Source organism: Pinus tabuliformis, chromosome 6 (genome assembly GCF_031772625.1).
Source record: "Pinus tabuliformis cultivar Carrire ecotype Pingquan chromosome 6, CPIR1, whole genome shotgun sequence".
NCBI lineage: Eukaryota > Viridiplantae > Streptophyta > Pinopsida > Pinales > Pinaceae > Pinus > Pinus tabuliformis.
The window spans coordinates 300,845,672-300,872,942 of record NC_142292.1 but is presented as its reverse complement, the minus strand read 5'-3'; the positions used below and the strand labels follow the sequence as shown (position 1 = coordinate 300,872,942).

At 38.9% G+C, this 27,271-nt stretch overlaps 1 protein-coding gene across 3 annotated transcripts in view; it reads left to right on the top strand.

The window, feature by feature from the left end:
- Nucleotides 1-27,271, top strand: part of LOC149258518 (uncharacterized) — a 320,770-nt gene that overhangs the window by 131,099 nt on the left and 162,400 nt on the right. For all 3 annotated transcript variants that reach the window (XM_089415470.1, XM_089415474.1, XM_089415476.1), the window contains exon 3: nucleotides 5,628-5,715. In XM_089415470.1, the coding sequence (XP_089271596.1) occupies nucleotides 5,628-5,715 (88 nt within the window). The remainder of the gene's footprint in view (nucleotides 1-5,627; nucleotides 5,716-27,271) is intronic.

The window sequence follows — 27,271 nt, the reverse complement described above, 5'->3', positions numbered from 1 at the left end:
CAATGGGTGCTTAACCTATAAATAAAAATAGTAAAATACCTAGAGCATGAAACCCATGCTTCAAACTAATAATAATAAAACTTCTTTTTCTCTTTACATAAATTAAAATCATGATTACATTAGACATTATGAAGATCGGACCTAGTTATACATTTCAACAGGAGAAGGCGACTAGGGGCATTCAAAGAGTATTGAATGGAGGGGGCTGATCCATTTGAATGCCTATGGCCTCCACGAGAATCGAGACCACCGTAAAGCAACGATAGTCCTGTCTGGATGGACTAGACAAGGCAATGGTCTCTAGGGAACAATAGGCCAAGTATGGGTACTTGTCTTGCCCCTTTGTCGAATTGACGAAGCTCTAAACCCAATGTAGAAAAAGATCAAATTGAACATTGTCTCAAGTCAAAAGGGCTGTGCACCAAACTCCACCAAGATGATAGGTTGAAGGTCTACCTATTTGCATATGATGATGTGACAGAGAAGAAGGATCTGGACTCACCTGATTGAGGCCTAGTCAGAATCTAGCATACAAGGCCCCTAAACCTTTGAGCAATATAGCACGATAGGTCGGATAAGAGAGTCCATGAGAGACAACTTGGATGAGATGTCTTGAAAATGGTGACGAGAATGCTATCTCTCAAGGAGTGCTAGGGATTTGTAGCCCTCGTTAGCCTGAGGTTGGGAGGCCTACCACAAACAAAAACGGGGTCTTGAGAATTGCACTCCTAAATATGTGTAGGTTTTGGCGATCTCAATCTCCTCCTATCTAAAGAATAAATGTAGGTTCAGGTGTGTGAAATGATGTCTTCTAGCGTGTGTGAAGACATTTGAACGAGAGTAAAGATAACATTGCTGTGTTGAGAAGGAAAATTGTTTAACAAAATGGATTTGGCATCCTCTTCCTCTATCATAGCTTTGACTTAGAATCTGAGAGCAAGATTAATGATATGTTTGGCTTTATCATCTTTGCTATGCTGTTTTGGTAGTTTATTCAGATCTATAGGCAATTGCTTAGTGCCTTTAGTATTCCCCATAGGTTGTTGTTCATCAACTGCATCTAGATTTTTGGTTTCCAGCTATAGAAATTTTGGCCATTGAAATTTTATAGTGGTGTTTCCATTTTTGTAAGATATGTGTTGGAAATAAACAATAATACTTTGCATTATAGGAATAAAGCTTTTTCTTAATGTTGTCTTTTACAAAATTACATGGTCATTAATAAATTATTTGTCAATGCCGGGCTGATAGAAATGTGGTGGCTTTCTTTCCTTAGATGTCTATAATCGAGGCATAAGTTTATTGACTGCTGACTTCTACTGAGGGTGCACAAAAGCTCACATGATGATGACTACTGCTTCTAGTGGATGATGCTTTTAAACGACTCCTGCTACTTCTATTGGCAGACAGACGACTAAATGACTAGCTTACATAATTAATTAAAACAATGGCCAAATTGTTTTTGCTTTGATGGTGGCTTTACACAGTAGCTCTATCGTGACTATTAGAGTCATGCAAACAACCAAAAAATGTTGGCTTCAATCTTGGCAACGAATTTCTTTTAGTTGTGAAATTGCATGATGTTTAAGGGCGAACACCTCTTGAATCATGATCAAACCATCAAATGATAAATTGTCCCTCCATAAGATACAAGGAACAACAACTCCAAAAATTCCAAGTAGTGACGACTCCATCTTACACCACTATATAATTCTTCTTCTCCCTTCTTTGGTACCATGTTTTGGAAATAAGCTAGATTTGTAAAACCTAAAAATCTAAAAAGGGTTGAGACAAAGATACACAAAATAACACAATATTATATTATGAAAATACTTTAGATGGTTACAATGGGATTCACCTCTCTTATATAGAGTTCCAGAGGTAAAGCTAATAATAACCAAAAACCACAATAACTTTATGGCACTAGTAAGCCTTATATTCTAACAAGATGATCATTAGTATAAGCTAACTCTAACACCTTCCCTTGATGGCCATATGGGGAACAAATGTTTGTCCAAAAATACAAACTTGTCTGAGCCAAATGAGATGTCTACAACAAAACTCTCAAATATACTCTAAAAAACAGTTTTCGTTTTCACCTAATGAGCAAAAATGTCTATTGCAGGACATGTAACCAATATGATTGATGCAATGTGAAACGCCTCACCAACCACTTGATCGAGCACTGACTTAAAGAGTCTTTAGTTTGATGAGAGTTAATGTTGGTTGAATATTCAATCCATATAGCATAGATGTAGAAACAATTTTGAACTTCAAGGAGCTGTCCTCTTCCACACCTAGGTACGAAAGTGTTATAAAAATCACAAACCAAGTTTTTCAATATTTCCATAGTTCAAAGTCCATAAAGAGTTTCATCCACACCTATGGACTCCACCTCTTGTTGTTGATCCATAGCCCGTCGTGTTTGATCATGTGGTCTGTTTACCTCATGTGGATGATGTCAAGCTTTTTCGATACCTCATGTGGACAATGTTAACCTTTGTCGGTACCCCATGTGGATGATGTTAATCTTTGTTAGTACCTTATGTGGATGGTGTCACTTCACATGCTTGGCATGCAATAATCTCTACAATTTCCCAAGATAATGTCTCATAGCTCTTAAGCTCTTATCTTGGTGGCTCATGTTTCTAATAAATTGCATGGGCTTGGCTTCTTATAGGTTCTTTATACCGATGTCTGGGCAATGAAAAATCATTCATTTCCAATTATGAATGTGCTTGACTCCCTTAAGTTGGCAACTCACATAGGTGGACTCCCCTTACAAACATTGATCATGTTTCTCACATGTTTCTCACTCAGAAAGGAGGCTCCACTCTCAACATTGTAGGTAATCCTTGTTCATGTCATGCATATCTTTTGTATTCTCACTTGAATTGTGACAACAATGGTTCATGACAATCTCCCCACAATGGGTAATCTCTTTGCCACAATGTGGCCCATCATAGGGACTCATGACTCCCTCACAGATAAATATTTGTCACAATGTCTTCCTTGGTGGCAATCCTTGTCATGGTCCTTTGTAATTTTAGCGATTCCCTAGGTCACATGTGAATGCTTCTAGGTTGTATTCCACACAAATTGTGATTACATATATCATAAATATAAGAAGTAACGTTCACAATAACCTAAACTGTAAATTGTAATTATCCAAATTGGCTTTTAAACTCTTCTTGACTTTTTGGTTGATTTACCTACTCATTTGTCTAGCCTCTTTTGTGTTCGTGTAGTCTTTAATCTAAAGCAGTTTCAAGATCTTCACTTGTGGTGCTTAACTTTTCCTTAACTTCATTTTGATACCATGTGAGAAAAATCCAACCAATAATTTGGACAAAGATTGCAAACCATAATATACTAAAAGAATGAATGGTATGCTTGGTTATTATTATTATTATTATTATTATTTTTTCGAACTAGGCTGAGCCCAGGTCGGGGCCAACCCCAGTGTTGGATGGAATAACAGTCTAGCCACTAGTGGGACACTATTACCAGGATTGTGTGACAACGATTCAGGTAGGGGGCTATCACTCTGATCCCCGACCTCTCTGTTCTAGCTGTCTCCAACAACAGACTATGGGGGGTAGTCCCTATGAAATGTGAGGATGAAAAACTTGTTGGCCACCAACAAATCTTGGAGACACGGATGAACGGCTTAGCCACTTGGTTGATTTAGCAAGGCTTTAAGGATTAGAATAGATTTAAATGTGAGACCAGTGCTTTATGGAGTCAACTTCTTGCTTATTATCAATTGGACACCAAGTATCTGGATTAACAATTGCTACTTGAATGCTTAACTAACTTGAATGAAGTGCAAATCCTACCAACTAGGTGAAATGCAGAATCTTGGTTAATTTTAATTAATTTTCTGGCTTAGGGTTTAATTTTATTTTTGCCAAAAAAATGAATTAATTGACACTAGAGGGGATTAATAATTTTTCCACTCTGAAATATTTTAGCCATGGTGTTTAAGTATGAGGGATCATGCACTAAAATATTTTTTACATTAGATAATTACATTTCAACCCTCAAAGGGGGAATACCCGTTCGTTATAGACCCTCAAATAATTACCCAATTCTATGACACAATAAGATCTAGTAGATCAAGTGAATTGTAATAAAATAATTTAGCCAATTAGCTTAAATTATTCCCAAATCACTATTATATAAGACTTGTCTAAAACATCAGGACTCACCTAAGACTTTGATGATAAATTTCACCTTAACTTTGGGGTGAGGTTGGAGGGAAAAACTTTGCCGATCATCAGTGTTTAGAAACACAAATGAATTAGTGAGATGAAAACCCTTCTAGGATGAAATCCGTTACCAAAATAATAGGCTTACCTAGGTTGTTACATACATACACAGTCTTACTAGCATCATTTACATTACAAATTTTGCAGATGAGTTTTACAATGACTCAAAATGTTGATGGATGATGATTGTGACTTTGAAAAATATGGTACAACTGCTTCCTTGGAACTTTGATAGAATGTGTTCAACAACTCCCATCCTCAACCCCTTCCCATGAGATTTGAACCAGTGATCTGGTGGGGACTAAACCCCATACAAACCAATTGGTCTACACCTCATGAGTAAATGGTATGCTTGGTTTATACACAGTGTGGTGTGGATGTCAATAGATACAAGGGAGACAATGTACCATACCAAATTCTCACACAACCACTTTATTAGTGAAGCTCTAACCTAATCTAACACAACTCTATTTATGACATGTGAATTAAGTCAATTACTAACTTAAATTACATTATTAATTTGTTATATGACCATTATTATACATTGACTATAACCAAACTAGTAAAAGGAGCAAAAAGCTTTGCAAATTTCGTGGATGCTTAATATGAAATTGTGCGAAGCATAGTCAAGACCTCCCTTGCATGGCCACACTTTATGATGACCATGGCCTCTTTAGAAACTTAACATGGCACCATTAGAGTAAACCTCAGTGGTGCCATCTTTTATGACTTACCTATCACTTTTACCTATGTTATGAGCTAGAGATGTTGCCTTTTAATGTTGAAATCTCACTCTTGTCATTGTCAAGCTTGTATTGTGCAACCGTAAGACCACATTTTGGCCAACATGCATTAAACAAACCTTCTTTCACCTCTGAAACATAGGCTTAAACCATGTATGATTTGAGGTAGGTGAGGTGGTTATTAGAAATTTGATGAAATGAAATGATGTTGTTGTCCACAAGTGACCAAAATAGGTCAATAGGATCAGGAAGAACATTGATTGACAACAAGAAAAGGAGTGCCTAAAGCATCTTCAAAAAAGTCTAAAAGCTAGGTTGAAGAAAGAAAAGAGGAGTAGGTAATGAGAAAGAAAGAGCATGAGCAACAAAGGGGGGCAAACCCAAAAGTGTAAACCATAGACGATAAAGTAGTTAGTATATCAAAGGAATGAACTGCTAAGCAATGTTGTGCTAGAAAATGCCCTCCAAATAGCAACATAGTTCTCTCTGCCTAACATTCTTGGCTCATATCTAATTACTGATTTTTCCTTTATGAAGTCTATCACGTAGGTCAGCTTGTGTTCCATTTTCTTTGGTTATCTGTTTTCTCATGTTTATTCGATTTTTTTTTTAGTTGGGTGCAAAAACAACTCAAAGATCATCCTGATGAGCTATGGCAAGATGGTGTGCAAGATTACATCAAGCATGCTTCAGAGATTTTGGTTAGTAATGTCCACCTCTATGTATCAAATGCTAATGCTTTTTGTGTACTTAGAAAGTCTTGTTGACAATTCCATATTCTATTTTTCTATAGTAAGGCATTAAATGACTAGATAGATTGAGCTCTTTGAGTATGAACATATAAATTTTAGTTCTTTGATCCTTTATTTAAAGCTCTTTGAAATAAAAAAAAAACGTGTGCATTTGAGTGAATGTTGATGACAAGAATAGTGATTAGAAATGAATGTACAGTAATATTATTGAGCTTTAGTTGATTGATCCTTTATTTAAGTTATTGGAAATTAAAAACATGTGCTTTTGGTGAATGCCGATGTCAAAAATAGTACCTAGGAACTATGTCACAAGGTTAGTTGAACTTTAACCTTGAGGTTCGAATTTTGGCGAACCTTAAAATTTTTTCGAGGTTCAGTGAACCTCATCAAACCTCATAGCCATTGACCAAGTCCATAGATCAAAACTCATAACCTCATGTCACAACTCATGCTTGTAATTTATCCTTGCAGTTTCCATGTCTATGATAACATTTTTGATGTTTACTGATGTTGATTTCTTACTATTTTATACTATAATTCCTTATATATATATATATATATATATATGAACCTAATGGAAAACCTCATAAAAAAAATTCGAACTCAAACCGAACCTAATCATTGCTGAACCTGAACTCGAACCTGAACCATGTGACATTGCCTAGAAATAAATCTCCGCACAATACTTTTAAGTGATCGAGGAACATTTTAGAGATAAGCAGAAATGCTTAAACATGAGAATATAAGTACTAAATGGTGATCATCAATTACCTATATGAGGTATAATCACTGTCAGTTACAAATATTAAGTGCAATGGTTATTAACTACCAAATAAATGTGTGGTCAGGCCTCTTAAGGATGGGATAGCTGAATCCATCCTAGCAGGAAGAGGTAGGAAGACTACCTTTCAACCTAGGAGACCAACCAACCCTAGGAAAGGGGAAAGAAAGAGGTTAAAGACTAAAGTACTATACATTTGCACTCGTCACAGGTCACAATGTACTGTTACATTAAAATAATGATTAAGTTGTCCCTTTTCCCAAAATGTATGACTTTATCATCCCAACCTGTGTTTATATACATGCCATTTTAACTCAATCAGCACCCCTATCAATATTCATATTGATAAGTTAATAGCTATTTTTTATTTAAATATGGATCCTATGGGGCATCTCTTTCTTAGATGATTTTATGAAGGAATTCTCAGCCTTCACTTCAGTGGTGTCAGATTGGCTCTTTATGTTGGCTTGTGGCCAGAATCTTGCTAGTGGAAATAAATTTCGAAGAAATAAGCATTGGGGTACAAACACTATTGATTGCACAAACATAGAATGGGCAGAAACCCAGAGAGATGACCTCTGTACAAAACAAGTATGAGAATTTCCGCTCTGCTGAAGTAACTAACAATCAACATACATTGAGAATGGCAATAGAATCTTTCCTTCACTCTACATTATATATTGCTATATATGATCTAATATTTACTATATGTGTTTTGATGCACAGTTTCTTTCGACATAGCATGTTGGCAGAATCAGAGGGCCCTTTGGTCTTTGTGATATCATTTCAGCTCCTCATAGGTTTCACATAGTTGGATCTTACATTCTCAAAAGTACTTGGTCAGCATGGAGAAAGGTAGCTGGGTTCGTAAGGTGGTAGATGTCAAACAGTAGAGTGGGGTGGGATTTGCCTCGAATACTGATTTGGAGTTAGAAGGTGCACAGTACTTGTTGATTTTACTTGCTTTTATGGGGGACACTTAAGTGATTTTTGTTTTTTTTTGTGTGGAGGGACTTGTGGGATGCCAATTCTAATTCTTGGAAAGACTGGTATTCCTTAGCTTGTGAGTATTCCCTTTCTACATATGATCAGCCTACTATTATGGAGATTGTTGTTCTTATCTCGCTGGAGGATCTTTTCAAAATGAACATAGATATGCTGGGGCCCTTTTGGCATGATTAGGAGTGGAGTTTTGGGTGCCCCTTGATTAGTTATGACTCTTGCAAATTGTATTCTATTCGTCATCAGTGCCATCAACTTGGTCTAGCAGCTATTCTGGTGTGGGGGTCCTGTGATGTTGAGAGCCATAGGATCTGGAGATTGCATGGTGTAGTTGATGAGAGTGACCTACAGGTTCAGAGTATTTTTGCTTGGTTGGTGATTTATCAGGGCTTTCCTTCCAAGGCCTGCCTGGCTAAGTGTGGCTTCTCAGATGGGCTTTGCCCTTCCTGTCCTAGTGTGGAAATGATGAAGCATGTATTTTGGGATTGTCCTTTGGTCAGGTTGTGTTGGAAGCATGTTCAAAAGAATTGTCTGATATTCTTCCAGCGTGATTACATTGGCGTGTAGTATTGTTGGGTGTGCAGATTGGTGGTTCGTTCTTCTCTGGGTGGTATTTGGAATTACTTGAGAATTTCTACCCTATATGTTTTCTGGAAGCTTTGATGCAAATATGTTTTTGAGAATGAGGTTAGCTCTTTGTCTGCCTTTTTGTCTTTTTGTAGAGAAGAGATATGTATGCAACTGCTAGAAAAAGGGTTTTATTGATCAAGGATGCAAAGTTGTTAGACTCTGGTTCCTATTTAGGTTTAGTTGTTGTTCTTGCTGATTTAAGGAAGATCATGTAAATTTCATTATATATACCCTTTTGCCTTTTGTTTTCTGTTGGTGGAATTTTTTTTTGTATTTACAAGAAGTTCTAAAAGAAGAATTGCGAAAGTTCGTGAACATTCACTTATCAAACGTGCTGAGAAATGAGCAAAAGGTTGTGGAATACCTAACATTGCTGTCGTAGCATATGCTATCAATGTCAGACTTTCCAAACCTAGCACCCGGTATTTGGTTCCCTGCCGCTTAGTTTAATAAAATATTTTAATGTCATGATATGTTGTATGTACTCCAAATAATAATAAAATTGTAAAATGAGTTATATGAATATTTGTTTAACCTTTTTTTTGTTATTATTTTTAATATAATTAAACATTTTTTTGGTAGATAAAGGTATATATATATATATATATATAATTGACATTGAAGAGAATGATAACAAGTTAATAATTATTTATTTAATATTGAATGATGACAATTTTTTTATATAATGCTCATATTATAGTACACATGTCATGTCATTAGAGTATAGATTGATATAATGAGAGTTGTACAAATTGTACACATGTTATTTTACATATTTTTTCAAATTTATATTTTTTAAATAATTTTTTTGTAAATTAAAAAATAAAACCCATAAAATGGTCTATTCAATACTTTACACCAATGAGAAAATGAAATTTTTAAATTTAATTACAAACCATTTGTGTTTATGGTACATAGTAATTAATATATAATGTTATTTTTCAAATTATTTATATTTATTGTACATAGTAATTAGTGATATAGTACATAGTAATTAATAATAGAGTACACAAAAGTCAATTCTTGCCATCATTACACAATAAGAGGGGAGACATTTCAACCAATCATATTTGAGATAAATAGAAATAAATTTTATTTAAAAATAATAAATTTAATTTCATAATGTTAAATTTTGGATAGATTTTAAATTTTTTTAGTCAAAGCAAAACTAATAACAAGTCAATGAAAAACTGAATACGTTATATCCTGCCAGCGACAGGTATAATAACTGAATGAATACATGGCCAGATTCTTAACACAAAAATATTTAGCGGAAGCAAAAAATATTCGATTTGGATCACACACACATACACAGATTTCTGGCCAATCAAGAGTTCTTCATTAATAAATTAATCACGAAACTTACTTGGGCTCCCGTACCAAGGATAATGACCCAACTGAGAAAATACAATACTGATCACCAACTTCACTGCACTCTCTCAGACCCAGCTCACGCTCACTGAGAATCCTCTCTCAATCTTGTGCTGCTGTTGTGTCTTCTCTTGGTAGATACCCTCCTGGAGTACCTCAAACTTTCCCACTAAAATCTCTGATTGGTACTGGGTTTTCCTTTGTGAAATTTTCACAAACAGTTTAAAGATGTGGCTGTAGGTGACTTTTCCCGAATTCATTTAAATAAACAGGCACAACATCAAGTAGGAACCCATAGAAATGTCTCAGACTAGCAACATATTATTCATTAAGGCACAGATCATATCATGAGTAGTAAACACAGCAGTACAACTTTTAATCTGATATATATATATATATATATATATATATATATATATATATATAACAACGGGTGATATGGAGAATCTGGGTTAGCTCAGTGATATATGATAATTCTGACCTTTTTTTTTATGCACAAAAAATTGTCCCACGAACTGAGATGAGCTCAGTGACAAAGATAGCAGAAGATTTGTGCCCTCTTTACAAGATATCACAGTCACCACACAGAGAGGAAACTCAGACTTCTCGCTGAAGGAACTCAACCCAGAATAAAGTGTAATGTAGCCCTTTCATTGGATGAAATCTCAGCAACCAACCACAGCCAATACAAGTTCAGAACTCGGCCCAACACAACGGCAAATGTAGCTCTGGTTAGTGTCCAACTCAATCAGCAACCCACAGTGAACTTGGTTCTCTAGCACAGATATACACAGCCCCTCTTGAGTATATGACACAGCCAGCAAGGTAATAACTCGTCCTTATGGTTCAGCTTGATTTCCTTTAACCAAATATCAGATCTCAGCTCAAGGAAGTGAAGTAACTCGACCCTCTTTAAATGGCAGACTCAGCCCTTTCCAACAGTTAGAAAGCTAGGTTTTTTAGCAGAGAAAAATACGCCACTTCAGCGGTGATACTCAGCCTCCTTAACAGTGAACTCGTCCTCTCTATGGACTTGGACACTTGGTATTTTCTTTGGTATCCTGAGCCTGTCAACGATATATGAAAAACTTAAAATTAGAAGATAGAATCAACTGATAAAACTATTACCTCCATTATCTTCTTTAAATCTTCTTCTCCAATGAAACACAATGGCGAAATGCTATGAATAAAATTTATATAAAAATAATAAAATTAATGATCATAATTAATGACTAACGAACTAGTAATTAGTTAATGAAGATAAGGTAAGATAATTTTATTAATGTCCAACGAATGACCACAAAGTAGGTCAAAGGGACTGTCGGTTACATAAGGGGGCCGTGCCCAGTAGGAGAACCAATCGGTCTCCTCAGAAAGACAAATGCTGAAAGGAAGATAGAAACTAAAAACGAGGCAGGTTGGGAAGAGCGTATGGAGCTCCGATCCCGGCCACGCCTGTTGATCTCTAGACTGCGTCGTAGTCTCACTGGTGAAGAAGACCCTGGGGACTCGGATGTGGGAGTCTGCTACTCCTAGCATCCGAGGCTGAGAGAAAAGAGCTGTGGGTAGTTCAGCAAGGTTTGCTGGTTTGAAGCGGTGGGCGCTGGTTGCCTCCCATTGTGTTGTCTCTGTGATCTAATGATCCTGGGCCGCCTCTCGGGGAGATGCCTGGAACGGTTCTGCTGCTGGGCCCTCGTAAGTAAGGGGCCTCTCCTCTTAACTGAACGAGGGTCTGTCGATCTGTGTGAGCCGGACTGATCGGTACTCGGACTGGTTGATCTCTTGACTCCTCGGGCTGAGGGGAGTATGCTGAAGAAAGAGGTGATCTGACGAGTAGTGTTGGGTCGGACGGGAGGCTGGAGGATATGCTCCCGATGCTTTAGAGTCTCCTGGATGTAAAGTGCGACACATCTCTGGTCCGTGTAGCTGAAGAAGCTGGATAGGTTCTGTGGTCCTCTGAAGAGACATGTTGTAAGGACATGATCATTCAGTGAAAGGGAAACTGCCTAGGTATATAAGCGGGCCCTTATTTGTAACATTGATCATCATCTCATATTTTTTCTATATTCAAATATTTATATATATTTATTATCCTATGATGGATATTTACCTAAGTCACATGACATGAGGATACAAGACACGGAGGATACGCAAATACGAGTATTCCACACGAGACACAGTGACCCTGGAAACAACACACAAGGGACACGTTATATATATATATATATAAAATACTGAAATATAGTTCCTAATCTATATTAAATTCCTGATCCATATTAAGTTACTGAAATATAGTATTAGTTTATTAATTTACTACATCAATGATGTTCATTGCTCACAGTTCAATGTTCATTCTTGAATCTTCATGTTATTAACTTATTAAACAGATTGAGAACCAAATCAAGGATCTCAACATGGGCATTCTGCGTATTGGACATGTGACATCAGACTGATATTTTCTCTCTGTAGTTCTAGCTCTCTTGTTGACTAGTATAGTAGTTTTAGGAGGACAAAAATACTTCACACAGACCTTGCCTTCAAATGCCTTTCTAGTTAATGATTTGTAAGCAAGTTACCACACTTATGCTAGGGATGATTATGCAATTAGCCCTATTAGGTGCTTCCAGCCCCTAAGGGGAGGGGCATTTCATAGGTAGGGCCATCAATGCCTAGATGCATATGATAAATGTGGTCATGGAATGGTGATGGCTATAGAAATGGTACCAACAGAAGGAGGTCCAACATCTTGAGCGTAATGATAACCACAACTCAACCTTAACACTTGGACACTCATAGTCAACCCACTATCATTTGGTATTTTACCATGCGTTTAGTCATGGGCTTTGTGCAACTTCTCTATATATTTTGAGACTGTTACCCAACACTTGTGGGTAGTATGTATAGGAGAATTTTTTTCTCCTAGATGGTCCTCAGCTCGCAGCCAACAACCCCTTGCAGCCACCAGCTACCTCATTGTGCCATTATCTCCGCCACCTGAGCCAGCCATATTGTCCCTCGCCCATTTGTTATGATTGTATGTTTGAAGGTGGGTCTCCTGACCTCGAAAGAATGGCTTTTCATTGGTATAGTTGAGTGATTTTCCTTACTTGTCATGGCACTTTTGGGCATGGATTGGTGGGGGAATTCGGCGGAAAGAGTGGGATAGGTCTGTACTCTTGTCTGTTGATAAGTGTAACTAGGTTCAGTCTTCATAATGACATGTAATAATGATTTTATGTAATATGATGTAAAGAAGAAAACTAAATTTATTATATTGACTTGCTTCATGGGTTTCATGAGCAAGGGATTTTGTTTTTGGGTCAAGACTCCCAATGAGAGTCTTTAAGATTTATTTGTCATCTAGTCATAAAATGATGGAGTCATTGTCATGTAATGAAGTCATGTTACACTTTGTAAAAGGTCAGTATTGTCTATGTAAAGTATCCTCCAAGACCTTGTCAGTTATCCTCTTCAAGTCGGCCTACAACGATGGAAGAAGCTGCTAGAAGAAGTCAACCTAACTACAAGTAATGATGTTGGCCTAAAGGACATGAGAAGAAGTGTATATATAGCCTAACTCAGCCTCACTTGATGACAAGAAATTCAAACAAGTAACTCGACATACATTTGGTGAAGAAGTGCGAAGAAGAAGGGCTACAAAGAGAAGAACGAAGAAAGGATAAGAAGACTATCTTTTGGGTATAGCAAAGGAGACTATGTTCTGGGTATAGCGAAGAAGACCTTTTTCTGGGGACAACGAAGTAGAGTCACTTCTGGACAGCGAAGAAGAAAGTTTCTTCTGGGGCAACGAAGGAGGATTCTTCTGGGTGACCAAGATAAAGATCTAGAGACCGAGTTTCTCTATAGGAGACCAGTGAAAGCCTAGAGACCGAGATTCTCTAGAGGAAAGCCGAGAAGAAGCAATGTAAAGAATAGAGATTGAGTTTCTGTAGAAGGGGCCGAGGAAAGCAGTTCGAGATCTAGAAGAAAGTCGAGGAAGTGAGGAGGTAGAGCATCAAGGTTAGTGACAAGGTTCTTGGGAGGATACTAGAGTCAAGGTTTTGTGTCATGCTCTTGGTACTCGTCAATTGAAGATCTAGAAGAAGAATTTTAATCGGGGTTTCCTCTCAAGAGGTGAGAGGTTTTGGCCCTGACTGACAAGCCTACATACTGTGTCACTTGTCTCTTATTGTGCATATTGGTAATTGTCTTGATGAAAAGAACATAGTAATAACATAACGAAGAAAAGACTATAAGCTAAGGAGTTAAAGTGTATCACAAGCAATTATCAAGAAGAGAAATCTTTTAAACTATCCATGCCCTAGATTTCTCAACATGGTATCAGAGCTTAGGTGTTGAAGTCAGAAAGGGGCATTCAAAGCAAGTTGACACACAAGAATCGAGCTTCATAAAAGGATCAAAGCAAGTTGAAGAACACCAAGCTAGACATCAAGCATCAAAGAAGGATCATAGCAGATTTAAGGGCTACCAAGGGCAAGTTCTTCAAAACGCTAGATCGAAGAAAGACCGAAACCCTAGAAGCACTTCAGAGATCATCACTCATACATCATCGAAGAAGTAGAAGCTCTTCAAATCTAAGGAAGGTTAGATCGAAAGCAATCTTCTCTCTATTGAAGCAAGGATCTCATCATCTGAAGCAACAAGTTCGTCATCAAGTTGAAGATTCTATCTTCACAAGTACGTACCTTTTATCTATTCTAGTAAAAATGATGTCATGTTTCAAGGAGAACCAAAAGCTGGTTGGGATATCAAACTTCCTTGTATGGAGAAGAAGGATAGACATAGTCCTCGAAGTAAATGAAGTCATTGATCATGTCCATGGAAAGGTCTCCAAGCCATTTGAAGAACAAGCATTATCTGAATACATGGAAAGGGATCTCAAGGCTCAAAAGATTCTTAAGGAGTCTATCAAAGATCCTCTCATTTCCTATGTAGTCGAGCTAGAGACATCTAAAGAAATATATGATAAGATGATAAAACTTTTCTTTAAGAGCACGATAGAAAAGATCATATCACTTAGATCTAATCTATATAAATTGAAGGTGTCAAAGGTGTTGATTTCTGGTAGCATCAGATGTGCTCTAAATCTCAAAATTTGTAGGGAGGCTTGGACACCACATGTATTCCAAAATATGCAGAAATCGTTTTGGGAAATTCCACCCGGAGACAGTTTTATTAAAATAATTAATTATTTTTAATGGGTGCCCAAGTCTAAACTTAGGAAATTAAAATAATTAAAGGGTATTAATCAAACTGAGGGTGAAACTTCTAGAAGAAGACGAAGATAGAGTCCAAATGATCAGAGCCATTGATTAGAATCTAATATGGATTGATTACTCAACTAGAGGATTATAAGGACTTCGATGGGCATTTGGAAAACACATCAGAGAGAGATCAAGAGATCGAATTTCTCAGAGAGGGCAACACAACAGTTTCTAGAGAGTTGATTGAAGTGATTTATAGCAGTGAGGGGCAGGGATAGTTCTGGAGGGAGATTTCTTGATTCGGGAATACATCGCAGAGGAGGCAGAGACAGATCTCGAAGACACAGCGCAAAGTTTGAAAGGGAGTTCAAATTCCAGCCAGGAGAGACGAGTTAGAGTGCAGGAAGCCGGGGTGTGAGACCAGAAGGCCTGAAGTTTGAATCTCCAGATAGCAGGAGATCCGGGAAGAGATGACGCAAATCCCCAGAGAGGCTGAAGCAGTAGCTACGCAGAGCCAGCGTGGGGCCAACCATCTAGGGCCTGGATCAGTCGTGGATCACCAGTGATAGTGTGAGGTATATCTCACTCATCTCTCTGTTAGTCAGATTCTTTGTATTGGATAGCTAGCAAGACATCCAAAGATTGTATTCAGAAAACTACCGCTTAATAATACAAACCCTCCGCTGCTGCACCGGTTTTCCCACATTGGGTTTCTCCGGGGACATTTGTCCAAAAATAACGGTGTCATGTGTTGTGTACTTCTTTCTTGCTCAATTTCTTGTTTCCGCATTTAATTTAATTGGTGAAGGCTATAGTGTATTAGTTTCAGTATTTGTTGTAGGATGCAGTAAATAATTTGTTCAGTAATTTAACAAATAGAAGATACTTAATCAATTGCTACAATAGAAATTTGGGTCTTCCAAATTTTCACATGGTATTAGAATTGTAGGTGAAGCAAGAGAGCAGAGTCAGAAGAGCCCAACACTGAAGAAAAGGAGGGAAGTCGAAGCGTTGCATAGGCAGCAAATCGAATCCCCAGAGGAATTGCGCAGTCTAGGCCAGGAGGGGAAATTTTTTTGGGAAAATCTCTCTCTGAGTGTGTCGACTGAGAGAAAGATTTCCAGATCGAAGTTTTCCAGTGCCAAAGGGAGCAACGCAGAGTAGTTTTCTGGTGAGACGTAGTTTTGTACAACAGTTGTGGTAGAAAAACGTAAGAAGCGAGAAGGAGACACTGTGAGGAAATTTCTTCCTCAGAGGATTCCTAGCCAGGGAATTCGATTTCTCTATTGCTGAGCAACAATAGAGAGGACCATATCTACTAACTCTAGCAGGGAGTGCGTAGGCTAGCCTAGTGCTGCGCAGAGGAGAGAGGAGGCATTTCAACATTTCGTTCGCAGAGATGGCAGCTAATGGGTTGCGAGATCAGGATCGGTTGGAAGGTGCATCCCTATGTGATCTGGAAGGCAAGGATCTCATGCCTTCTAGATGAGCACAATCTCAAAACCTGTGTCGACAATGTGGTAATTGTACCCGTGGATCCAAATCCGCTCAAGAAGTAGAAGGCTAAGATGGAAAAGGCCAAGCGATTGACCCTAGATGGAGTGAGAGATCACGCAGTATATCACAATGTCAGCAAGGATACTGCTTGGCAGATGTGGGAAGCATTGCTATGCTATATGAAGGATCTTCCGAGTAGAAGATGAGATCCACGCAGATGCAAAAGGGGGAACGCATTGATCCGTTCCTCATGAAGCTTCAGGAAATTCGAGACTCGTTGGTAGCTGTGGGGTCAACACCTCAGCCTACCGAGATGGTGAGGCTGGCCCTGAATTTTGTTTCAGAGGAATGGCGAGTATTTGTCCAGAGCATCTTGGGCAGAGAGGAATTGCCAGATTGGGAAGGGATGTGGGCCTCTCTTCAGCAAGAAGAGATGAGGAGAGACTTAGTCAAGTGCAAACTTGATAGTAGCAGTAGCAATGGGACGAAGCCCAAGGAGGAAGAGAATGTAGCCCTTGCATCTAAGGGTAGCAGGAGCAGCAGAAGAAGAAGAAAGATGTTTTGAAGATCAAGTGCTTCTGGTGTGGTGAATTTGGTCACTACGCTACACAGTGTCCTCTCAAGAAGGAGGACAAGGACGAGAAGCGTGATTTGAAGGCTGCATCCGCAAAGATCGAGGAGGAGTTTGCCATGGTTGCCCAGATAGTTCCAGGGGACAGGTGGGGTGATCTAGAACTGTAAGTTCGAACGAACTATAGATGGGCAGGATCCTTGAGGAATCCACCTCTCGGATCAATACCTTGCTACGGAAGCCCAAATCAAAAGTAGTAAGATGGACCAGTGTTAGCTGGTGCAGAGGAGTGCTGAAGTGACAGTTGCAGTGGCTAGGAGCGCCGGGGACTGAGCAATGCCGAGTAGAGTTGGCAGTAGTGCAGTTGGCACAATGTGAGTCAGCAACAATGTAGAGGCTTTAGAGGGTCAACGCAAAGACTAGCAATAGTCAGAACTCCAGCAACAGATGCATCATGCTGAACACCAATTCAGTAATTTTGGATGCTTTTCCGTCGCTGATGCAGTAGAAACAACAGTTGGAGAAGGTTGCAGTGCAGATGCGGTAGCAACAATAGTTGGAGAAGGTTGCAATGCAGATGCAGTAGCAACAATAGTTGGAGAAGGTTGCAGTGCAGATGCAGTGTCGGCAGTGGCAGTGCCAGCAACAGCACAAATGCATAACTTTTGAGGTTTGTCACACAGATGCAGTGGTGGCAGTGGCAAGGTCATCAACAGTATAGATGCAAAATTTGCATAGTAGTTGGTGGGCAACAATGTCAGACATCAACAACGTAGAGGGAGATGTTACAGAAAAGGGTGATGCTTCAGCAGGTTGCATTATCGAGCACATCCAACAATTCTTATTCTGTTGAATACGACAACCATTCAATAATGATCTTTAAAAGATTATTCTAGTGATCTTTATTGCTCTTGTTCAACATCTGTTGCAGAGTCAGCTTGCCAGATGTCTCTTTCATGGCTCTGTAATTGAGAATGGGGACAATGTTGTCTTTCTGGTCGGTGTGCGCTGCAAATGTGTAGGAGAGTAGCCCAACGCTGGCGGTTGAGGATGAAAGGAAAACGATGAATACCACGGTGTCTGCTCCTAACCGCATGGTGGTCGCCTTCAAACCACTCTGGTATTGCTCGAGCACTGATTTGTTGAAGCTCGTGGCGACAATTGTAGGGAAGGTGATGGACAGGTTGAGGTCATTGGGACTCATTCCTTTGCCATTGTATGCAACCTACAATGCGGGGCCCTTGTTGCGACAATCCTCGATTCGGTTGATGCGGATGAAGGTGGCGCCTTGGCCGATCTCAGAGACTGCGTTGTCGACCAATTCAGCGATGGCTCCAAACGCCCATTTATGGCAAGTGGCATTGGTGTTGATCAATTGAGGATGCATTGGAACATGTTCTGCGTCTAAGTTCTGTGTATTTGCTGGTCAATTGCTGTGGCCCCTCCCTGTTGCCTCCATGGTCAAAGCTGATCTAGCATTTTCCTTTAAGTTAGTTTCTCTAGATGATGGAACAAATTCACCTGGTTTCTTTGTGTTTCCAGCTGATGATCCTCCTTTCTATTGTTCATTACCTTCCTCCAATGAGGAATCTGGAATTCCTTGCTTTTCTTCTAACATAATGTTCTTGCAAGAAACATTTTCAGCATGCTTCTTGTTTTGTGTACTCTGCAATGGATTTGACATGCCTTGGATTTTGTCGGGTAGATCAACCTCCATTGGATCTGGCATGTCTTGGATTTTGTCAGGCATATCAACCTCCATCGAAGTGTTTGCAACATATTCTTTAACAATTTCTCCTAAGCTTGGAATGTCATCTTGATCATTTTCTGCAACCTCTTCATTTTCAACATTATAGTCATCTAATGCTTCAATTTGTTTCGTTTTATTACCATCGCAATCGTCTTCCTCTGCATAACTTTTATTTAGACATGCTGTAACTTCTGCACATGATTTTTCTAATCGCTGAAATGCTTCTTGAATTTCACTAAACTACTCAACGCATTTAGGGCGTGAATGTAATGGCACATTGTGTGGCGAACAATGTTCAAAGACCTGCATGATTATATTGTCTGCCATGGCTCTGATACCACTGAAGCATAAAAACTGATAGCTTGTTGACTTAATGTAAAAATACACAGAGGTATTTGAAATAATAATTTATTATATATAAAATGTATAAGTGATGATCAAATGTTACAATGAGGACCTGCCTATATACCTAAGCAGGTGTCCTTTCGTGACTGGACATGTCTTTTAGACATGCCTTTTCACTTAACTTAATGACTATTTAACATAACCAATATCTAATTATTTAATATTTACATTTATTTTATTTATTTACTTGTTATGAATTATATTCATAACACTCTATTGGGATAACTTCAAGATTGATGGCATCAAAATACTCGATGGTATCCCGCACAACATTTCTATAATTTCTTAATCTTTGACTTTTACATGTAAACTTATTTTTTATTTGCATGATAACTAAATCTGAATCACCCTTGATACTCAACAATTTGACTTTCAAAGTTTTTGCCAATTCAATACCCAACAACAAGGCTTCATATTCAACCACATTGTTGGTCGCTCTAGATAACTTGTTCTTATTTAGTCTATGGTTAATTCAATATAAAGGCACTGGTCTATAAGCATTTGTTTTATCTCGTGGTTGTGTCTTATTTATATTAATTGTCTAATCTATCTATCTCAATTGGCCAAGATTCGTTCCAAGTTCATCAAGTTGTTCATTCTAATCTCCTAGAGCCTGTGTTCCACAGACTATCTTCATTCATTCACCTTAGGGACTACCCCCCTTGATTTGTCTAGGAGAGAGTCTAAACAGAGTGAGTAAGGATTAGAGTGACAACCCTTACTCTGAGTGTTGTCACGGTGCCTAGACACTTTGTGCAGCAACATTTTTTGGCGCCGTTGTCGGGGAGATTTTAGGACAATTCCCGCACCTTTACCATGCCTAGATGCTGCACCATCAAAGTATAAATGCCAAACCTTATCTTTTAAATCACCCTCTTTTTTATCAACCTTGACCTCTACGAGAATGATCGAATTAGACAAAATAGCATGATTCCCAGGGTTAGGTTGTTCACATATTATCTCATTATGGGGACTTTTAGGATCTTCGACATGGAATCTCCTTTTGGACTCGCTGTTTAGTTTACGAAATTCTTGATCATTAGGGGAAGGAATCGTAGCATATGACCAATTCATTTGAATGTTTCCTCCTAAATCAGAGGGCCATTTCCTAGACAAAAGCATACCCCAAGCATCAGGCACGTCAACCACAACTATGTCCATGACAATCATGATATCAGGATAGACAGACAGATGGACTTGAAATCCTTAAGCAACCTGTTAGTGTCAGTCTTTCCAGCCTTCCTCCAGTGATCAAATATGCTCTTACAAAGTGGTCTCAGAGTGTGAAGGTCAAATTTTGTCATTTCAGTGAATCTTCAAGCAAAATTTGGTCACTAGGCATTAGGTCTAGGGTTTGCTCTCATTCTTTTCAAAGTTGCCCAAATGCCAATCTATGTCACTATTCAACTGAGTCTATCATCATGTCATGTTCCATTGGGTCATTTTACACCTTGTTCATACTTCAGTTGCGCCCAGGCAAGGTCATTTCCCTCTCCTAGGGTTTTGAAGACAATTTCTCTTGGACGGTCAAATCATCGGCAAAACTTGTATCCAGATGTTCATACACCTTCCCCTATCCTTCATATACCTTACCAAATGCTTCCCATCACTGAGATCCCCCAAAATCCTCATTTTTGCACAAACCCTAGTTTCTAGCTACAACCTGGCAATTTTCTAGGTTTGGCCTGTGTTTTGCCCTTTTGGACCCCTTCCCCTCACTCAATCTCTGAGATTCCACTTTCCCCTGCTTCCTAACACAACCCATGAACTTCAATTTTCTTAGAATCCATGGTACATATGTTATAGTAAGGCCTAGATATCCTTAAGTTAAGCTGCTCCATGACTCTCTTAGTCATCACACAAGCGGAAGCACCAGAGTCAAGCATGCAGTTATATAACCGATAATTATCAACAAGCAAAGTAATGAAAAAAGGAGATTGCCCTTTGTTATCAGATTCCATACTTTGCAAATACACGAGAGCATCCTTGTAGAAAGCCTCATGAGTTTCCTCTTGAGTTGCATTCACCTGGGTACTGCCCATAGCACTTAGTAACTTGGCCTTCTGGGAGGGGATCTTCACTATTTCAGTGACAGGAACCAAAACTTTAGAATTATTAAACCAACATCCTAAATCAATATTTATACTAGAAGCTGATCTGGGGTTAAGACTTCGAGAATTAACTTGATTATCATTTTGACTTCTTCTCTCATAGGTTAACCCCTTGTCCTTAACAATTTCAAGAACTCACTTAGGAGGAGGCTCCTCACCTAAAAGTTTAACCAAGACATCAGTTTCTTGACCATAATTATTAATGCTATATGAAGATGTGAAAGGTCTGACGGGTTGACTATTTCCCTTGACCTCTTCCCAATTCTTGTGCGATAAATGATATTCTTTACCAACCATGTTTATCTGATTATTTGTCTTGAGCATCTCATGATGTATGATTCTCTTGATAACAGGATAAGTAGCTTCTTCATGAAGCTTGTCACAGGCCCTACAGTAAGGCGGGGTATCCTCCACAAGATTATTAGTTTCGAGAGGATTGGGAGGCCTCTGCTCACTAGTTCAACCTTTTCTCTACCAATTATTTCGATTATTATTATTATCCTGACCCCTAGGTTGATGATTTTGCATTTGAGCTCCTTCCATTTGAATCAACTTAGACTGCAATGTAGTTATCTCCTTAGCATGATCAACAATCATCCTAGCTTGATTTAACTCCATATTTTCTAACTTCTTAAGCAATTTTTGCATAGATTCTTCTTCAGATTCCTTTTCTTTTCCTTTAGGTTCTTTTAATTTAACAACAGATCTATCGAACCCAAGAATTTCAGATTTTCCAGAAGCCTTCGTATCTTTTTCCAGCTCTTCAGTTGTGATGTGACAAGCCTTGTAATCACCAGGCTTGGACCTTCTCAGTTCATAAGAAGTGTCAGGATTGAAAGCATTGAGATAGTAGTCTAGAAGCATTTTCTCAGTTGGTTTATAATCAGTAGATATTTCCTTAAGCATGCCATTAAACCTTCTGTTAAATTCTTCACACATCTCATTTTCTTTCTTTTTAATGACACTAATGGCTTTTGCTAGAAATTGATCTTCTTTCTTATCACCAAATTTCTCTCTAAAAGCATTGAGGAGGGAATCATATGAATCAATGCTATGATCATGCCTATCCCTAAACCAGTCCATAGCATCTTGCTCAAGGGACAAGACAAAGCATTTCATTTGCACATCCTCATAATTTTGAGCCTGAGAGAATTTAGTCCACCAAGTGTGGAAACCATATAAATGATTTTTAACAGTGATTGCATTATTTCCTTGGAAAGTGGGTAGCTTGTCTAGAGTCTAGACCATTATTAGGAAGGTTATGGGGATAACCCTGAATGTTAGCAAAGTTAAGAGGCCCATAGATATCCATGATGTCTGGAATGGGAGGATTCAAGAAGAGTCAATAGATGTCGCGGAGAGCTTCCTGGCCGAGATTGTCAAGGAGTGTACGAGAAGAGAGCTTGTGTAATCTAGCTCTGAGAGCCCTTTCAGGATTCGGAGCAGGATTAGCCAAGCTACTTGGGTTCCTCCTAGTACATGCCCCTGTAGATGATGGAAGTAGAGTCGCCACTCCGACATAAATCTAACTTAGACACAGAAGATGATATGATGAAAATGAGATGAAGATGAATGAGTGAAGATGAAAGGATCAAATGATGAGAAGAGATTGAGAGGACCAAGGACAGAAAACTCTGTCCCCGGCAACAACGCCAAAAAATGTTCTTGCACAAAGTGTCTAGGCACCGTGACAACGCTCAGAGTAAGGGCTGTCACTCTAATCCTTACTCACTCCATTTAGACTACCCCCCTTGACTTGTCTAGGAGAGAGTCTAAACAGAGTGAGTAAGGATTAGAGTGACAGCCCTTACTCTGAGCATTGTCGCGGTGCCTAGACACTTTGTGCGACAACAGGCCGTTGATTACTCAACTGGAGGATTATAAGGACTTCGATGGGCATTTGGAAAACACATCGGAGAGAGATCAAGAGATCGAATTTCTCAAAGAGGGCAATGCAGCAGTTGCTAGAGAGTCAATTGAAGTGATTCCTAGTAGTGAGGGGTAGGGATAGTTCCGGAGGGAGATTTCCTGATCTGGGAATACATTGCAGAGGAGGCAAAGACAAATCTAGAAGAGGCAGCGCAATGGCCATGCTGGGCAGTGTAAGGCCAAGCAGAGGCAACACAAAGCTTCAAAGGGAGTTCGAATTCCAGCCATGAGAGACGTGTTTCAGTGCTGGAAGCCGGGGTGTGAGACCAGAAGGCTTGAAGTTCGAATCTTCAAATATCAGGACATCCAGGAAGAGGTGACACAGATTCCCAGAGAGGCTGACGCAGAGCCAGCGTGGGGCCAGCCATCCAGGGCCTGGATTAGTCGTGGATCACCAATGATAGTGTGAGGTATATCGCACTCATTTCCCTGTTAGTCCGATTCTCTGTATTGGATAGCTAGCAAGGCATCCAAAGATTGTATTCAGAAAACTACTGCTTAATAATACAAACCCTCAGCTGCTGCACCGATTTTCCCACATTGGGTTTTTCCGGGGACATTTGTCCAAAAATAATGGTGTCTCGTGTTGTGTACTTCTTTCTTGCTTAGTTTCTTGTTTCCGCATTTAATTTAATTGGTGAAGGCTATAGTGTATTAGTTTCGGTATCTGCTATAGGATGCAGTAAATAATTTGTTCAGTGATTTAACAAATAGAAGATACTTAATCAATTGTTGCAGTAGAAATCTGGGTCTTCCAAATTTTCACAAAAGGATTAAGGGATATCATCGTGTCTTTCAAAAGCATCCCAAATAAAAGGTCAATTGCAGGGTCTAGGAGAGATGGTATCTGATAACGAGATAATCTTCATTATTCTAAATGCATTGACTGATGAGCAAGGTAACCTCATATCTATTAGTGAAGAGGAAGCTATCCCATTCATCAAATTATGGTCTCTCTGCAATGCAGAAGAAGACAGGTTGAAGAAAGAAAGTAACAAAAGCTCAGATAGAAGGGATCAATCAGTGACAAGAAGAAAAAGGAAATTTGGAAAGTTTGATCCTCCAAGGAAAAAGAAAAAGAACATGGTTAAGGAGAGATACTATGGTTGTCAGAAACTTGGGAATTATAGAAGAGATTGTCCTAAACGCAAGAGGGTCAGAGAAGAAGCCCATATTACTAAGGAAGTGAAAGAACTTGAGACAAAGAAGCTTAAGAAGGAAGAAGCAAAAAGATCTCTACTATGACTGAGATAATCTTCTTCACTAAGTAGGTACTTTCTACTTGTAATTTATAGTTAGGAAGCAATGTGAATAAAATAGGATGCTTCAGATTAGAAAATAACATCATGATAGAAGCATTAGAAGCAAGAGCTCTTGATATGAGAAGCAAAAAGAATGTATGGAATAAATTCTATTGATTACGAAGAATAAGGGCTCTTGGAAATCTCATTGAAATAGAAAGAAGTAGAGGTCATCATCAACTAGGATCATCATACAATAGTCAATAAGGAATCATATGCTGGGTGAGGATATGAAAGATCCTCAAGTTTCTCTGATGGAATCCTTATCAAAGGATTCGAAGAAAGGAAGCAAGAGTTTCATCAAGGGGATGATGGTATGATGACACAACAAGAAAGCAGGTGTAAAGGATAAAGTTCTTTCGTTCAAATGAAGCTGCTACAGGAAGTCTGGATGGACGAAAGGAAAGATGAGGTATGTATGCTTACATAGATTATTATGAAAGTCATGTCATATGGTTGCAGATACTATGGATCACTATTTCCATCTTGGGAAATATGATCAAGAGAAGCAAGGATCACCTCCTCCGAAAGATTGCAGAAAGGCATAAGTCACACTAGATGAAATCAACATAATATGTTCTCATATGAATCATGAGGAAGTTGACTACAATTAAGGAACTCTGATTGGAAGCTCCTGGGAATGAAGTGTGAAATGATAGGAAGAGATCATGATAATTTGCAACAAAGGTAAAAGGCATTCAACATATGAGTCCAAGAAGAGTTGACTAGAAAGATATGAAGACTTTGATAGGTGTTGAAAAAAGATGGAGACCCTTGACAAAGGATATCTTTGGGAAATGTGTCAATCTGCATCCAAGATGCTGATACCTAAAGGAAGATGTCATGATGAAAGACCATCACGAAGGTAATTTTGATTTAAGTGTTCATTTCTGATTTTTGAATTAATATCTGGATTGGCTTATGTAGGACTGCCTAAGGGAAGATCTGTGGATGACTTCCAAGAGGACCATATTGAAGGATGTAAAATCCTTTTGGAAAATATGGCATGAAGGTAGAATGACATAAAGCAAAGGCCAGATGAAAAATCTGATGGATCACTTACTGATGAGATGGGGATGTGACTAAGTCATGGATGAAAGTGATGGATGGTCTGTGCCCTGTGAAGAAGTAACCAAAAGATGAAGTCTCCATGACAAAAGAAATTGATGACATTGAAGAAAAGAGGAGTTCTTCATGCAGTTGGTTGTTCCACATGAGGTGCTGTTGTAGGTCCCTAGTTTAGAGGGAGCCGGAAAAAGAAGTTTCTTACTTGGAAGAAACTTGGAAATTCCTAAGCTAAGAGGGAGCTTAGATGCATTCCTTTTGTAGAAATGAGTACATTCCTCACTAGAATATGTCCTTCCTATTTGAGAGGGAGAGATAGACATGCCATTCTGGTCTTCACTTGGGAAGACAGAATGGAGGATTGGGTAATCATTTGGCATCCGATACTCTTCGGGGATGAGATAGGGCATCCAATGGAAGAGTAGTCATGGAGGACTGATATTCTTTGAGGGCTGGGGAGTCCAAGATAAGAATAGTCCTCATGGAACATACCCTGAGAGAACCTGGGTGGGGTATGTTCTGAGAGAGACAATGATGAGGGTGTCTATAAATCATTGGTCTCGCTAGCATTGAGCTCAGATCTTGTGGAGATAAGGAGCTATTAGTCAAGGCCTTGCTATGTAACAATGCTAGTTGATATGATGCTATACAAATGAGTTACCAATATGAATTCTTCTTATGAGAAATTCTTCAAATTGAGAAAGTCGAAGTACCATTATGAATACCTCCCTAGTTAAGAGGGAGTGTTGAAAAGTGTAACTAGGTTCGATCTTCATAATGACATGTAATTATGATTTTATGTAATGTGATGTAAAGAAGAAAAATAAATTTATTATATTGACTTGCTTCATGGGTTTCATGAGCAAGGGATTTTGTTTTTGAGTGAAGACTCCCTTTGAGAGTCTTTAGGATTTATTTGTCATCTAGTCATAAAATGATAGAGTCATTGTCATGTAATGAAGTCATGTTACACTTTGTGAAAGGTCAATATTGTCTATGTAAAGTATCCTCCAAGACTTTGTCACTTATCCTCTTCAAGACAGCCTACAATGATGGAAGAAGCTGCTAGATGAAGTCAACCTAACTACAAGTAATCATGTCGGCCTAAAGGACATGAGAAGAAGTGTATATATAGCCGAACTCGGCCTCACTTGAAGACAAGCAATTCAAACAAGTAACTTGACATACATTCGGTGAAGAAGTGTGAAGAAGAAGGGCTGTAAAGAGAAGAACGGAGAAAGGATAAGAAGACTATCTTTTGGGTATAGCGAAGGAGATTATCTTCTGGGTATAGCGAAGAAGACCTTCTTTTGGGGACAATGAAGTAGAGTCACTTCTGGACAGCGAAGAAGGAAGTTTCTTCTGGGGCAGCGAAGAGAAGTTTCTTTTGGGGCAGCGAAGAGAAGTTTCTTCTAGGGTAGCGAAGGAGGATGCTTCTGGGTGACTGAGATAGAGATCTAGAGACCAAGTTTCTCTAGAGGAGACCAGTGAAATCCTAGAGATCGATATTCTCTAGAGGAAGCTGAGAAGTAGTGTAAAGGATAGAGATTGAGTTTCTGTAGAAGGGGCCGAGGAAAGCAGTTCGAGATCTAGAAGAAAGTCAAGGAAGTGAAGAGGTAGAGCATCAAGGTTAGTGACAAGGTTCTTGGGAGGATACTAGAGTCAAGGGTCTGTGTCATGGTCTTGGTACTCGTCAATTGAAGATCTAGAAGAAGAACTTTGATCGGGTTTTCCTCTCAAGAGGTGAGAGGTTTTGGCCCTGGTTGACAAGCCTACATACTGTGTCACTTGTCTCTTATTGTGCATATTGGTAATTGTCTTGATGAAAAGAACACAATAATAACATAACGAAGAAAAGACTATAAGC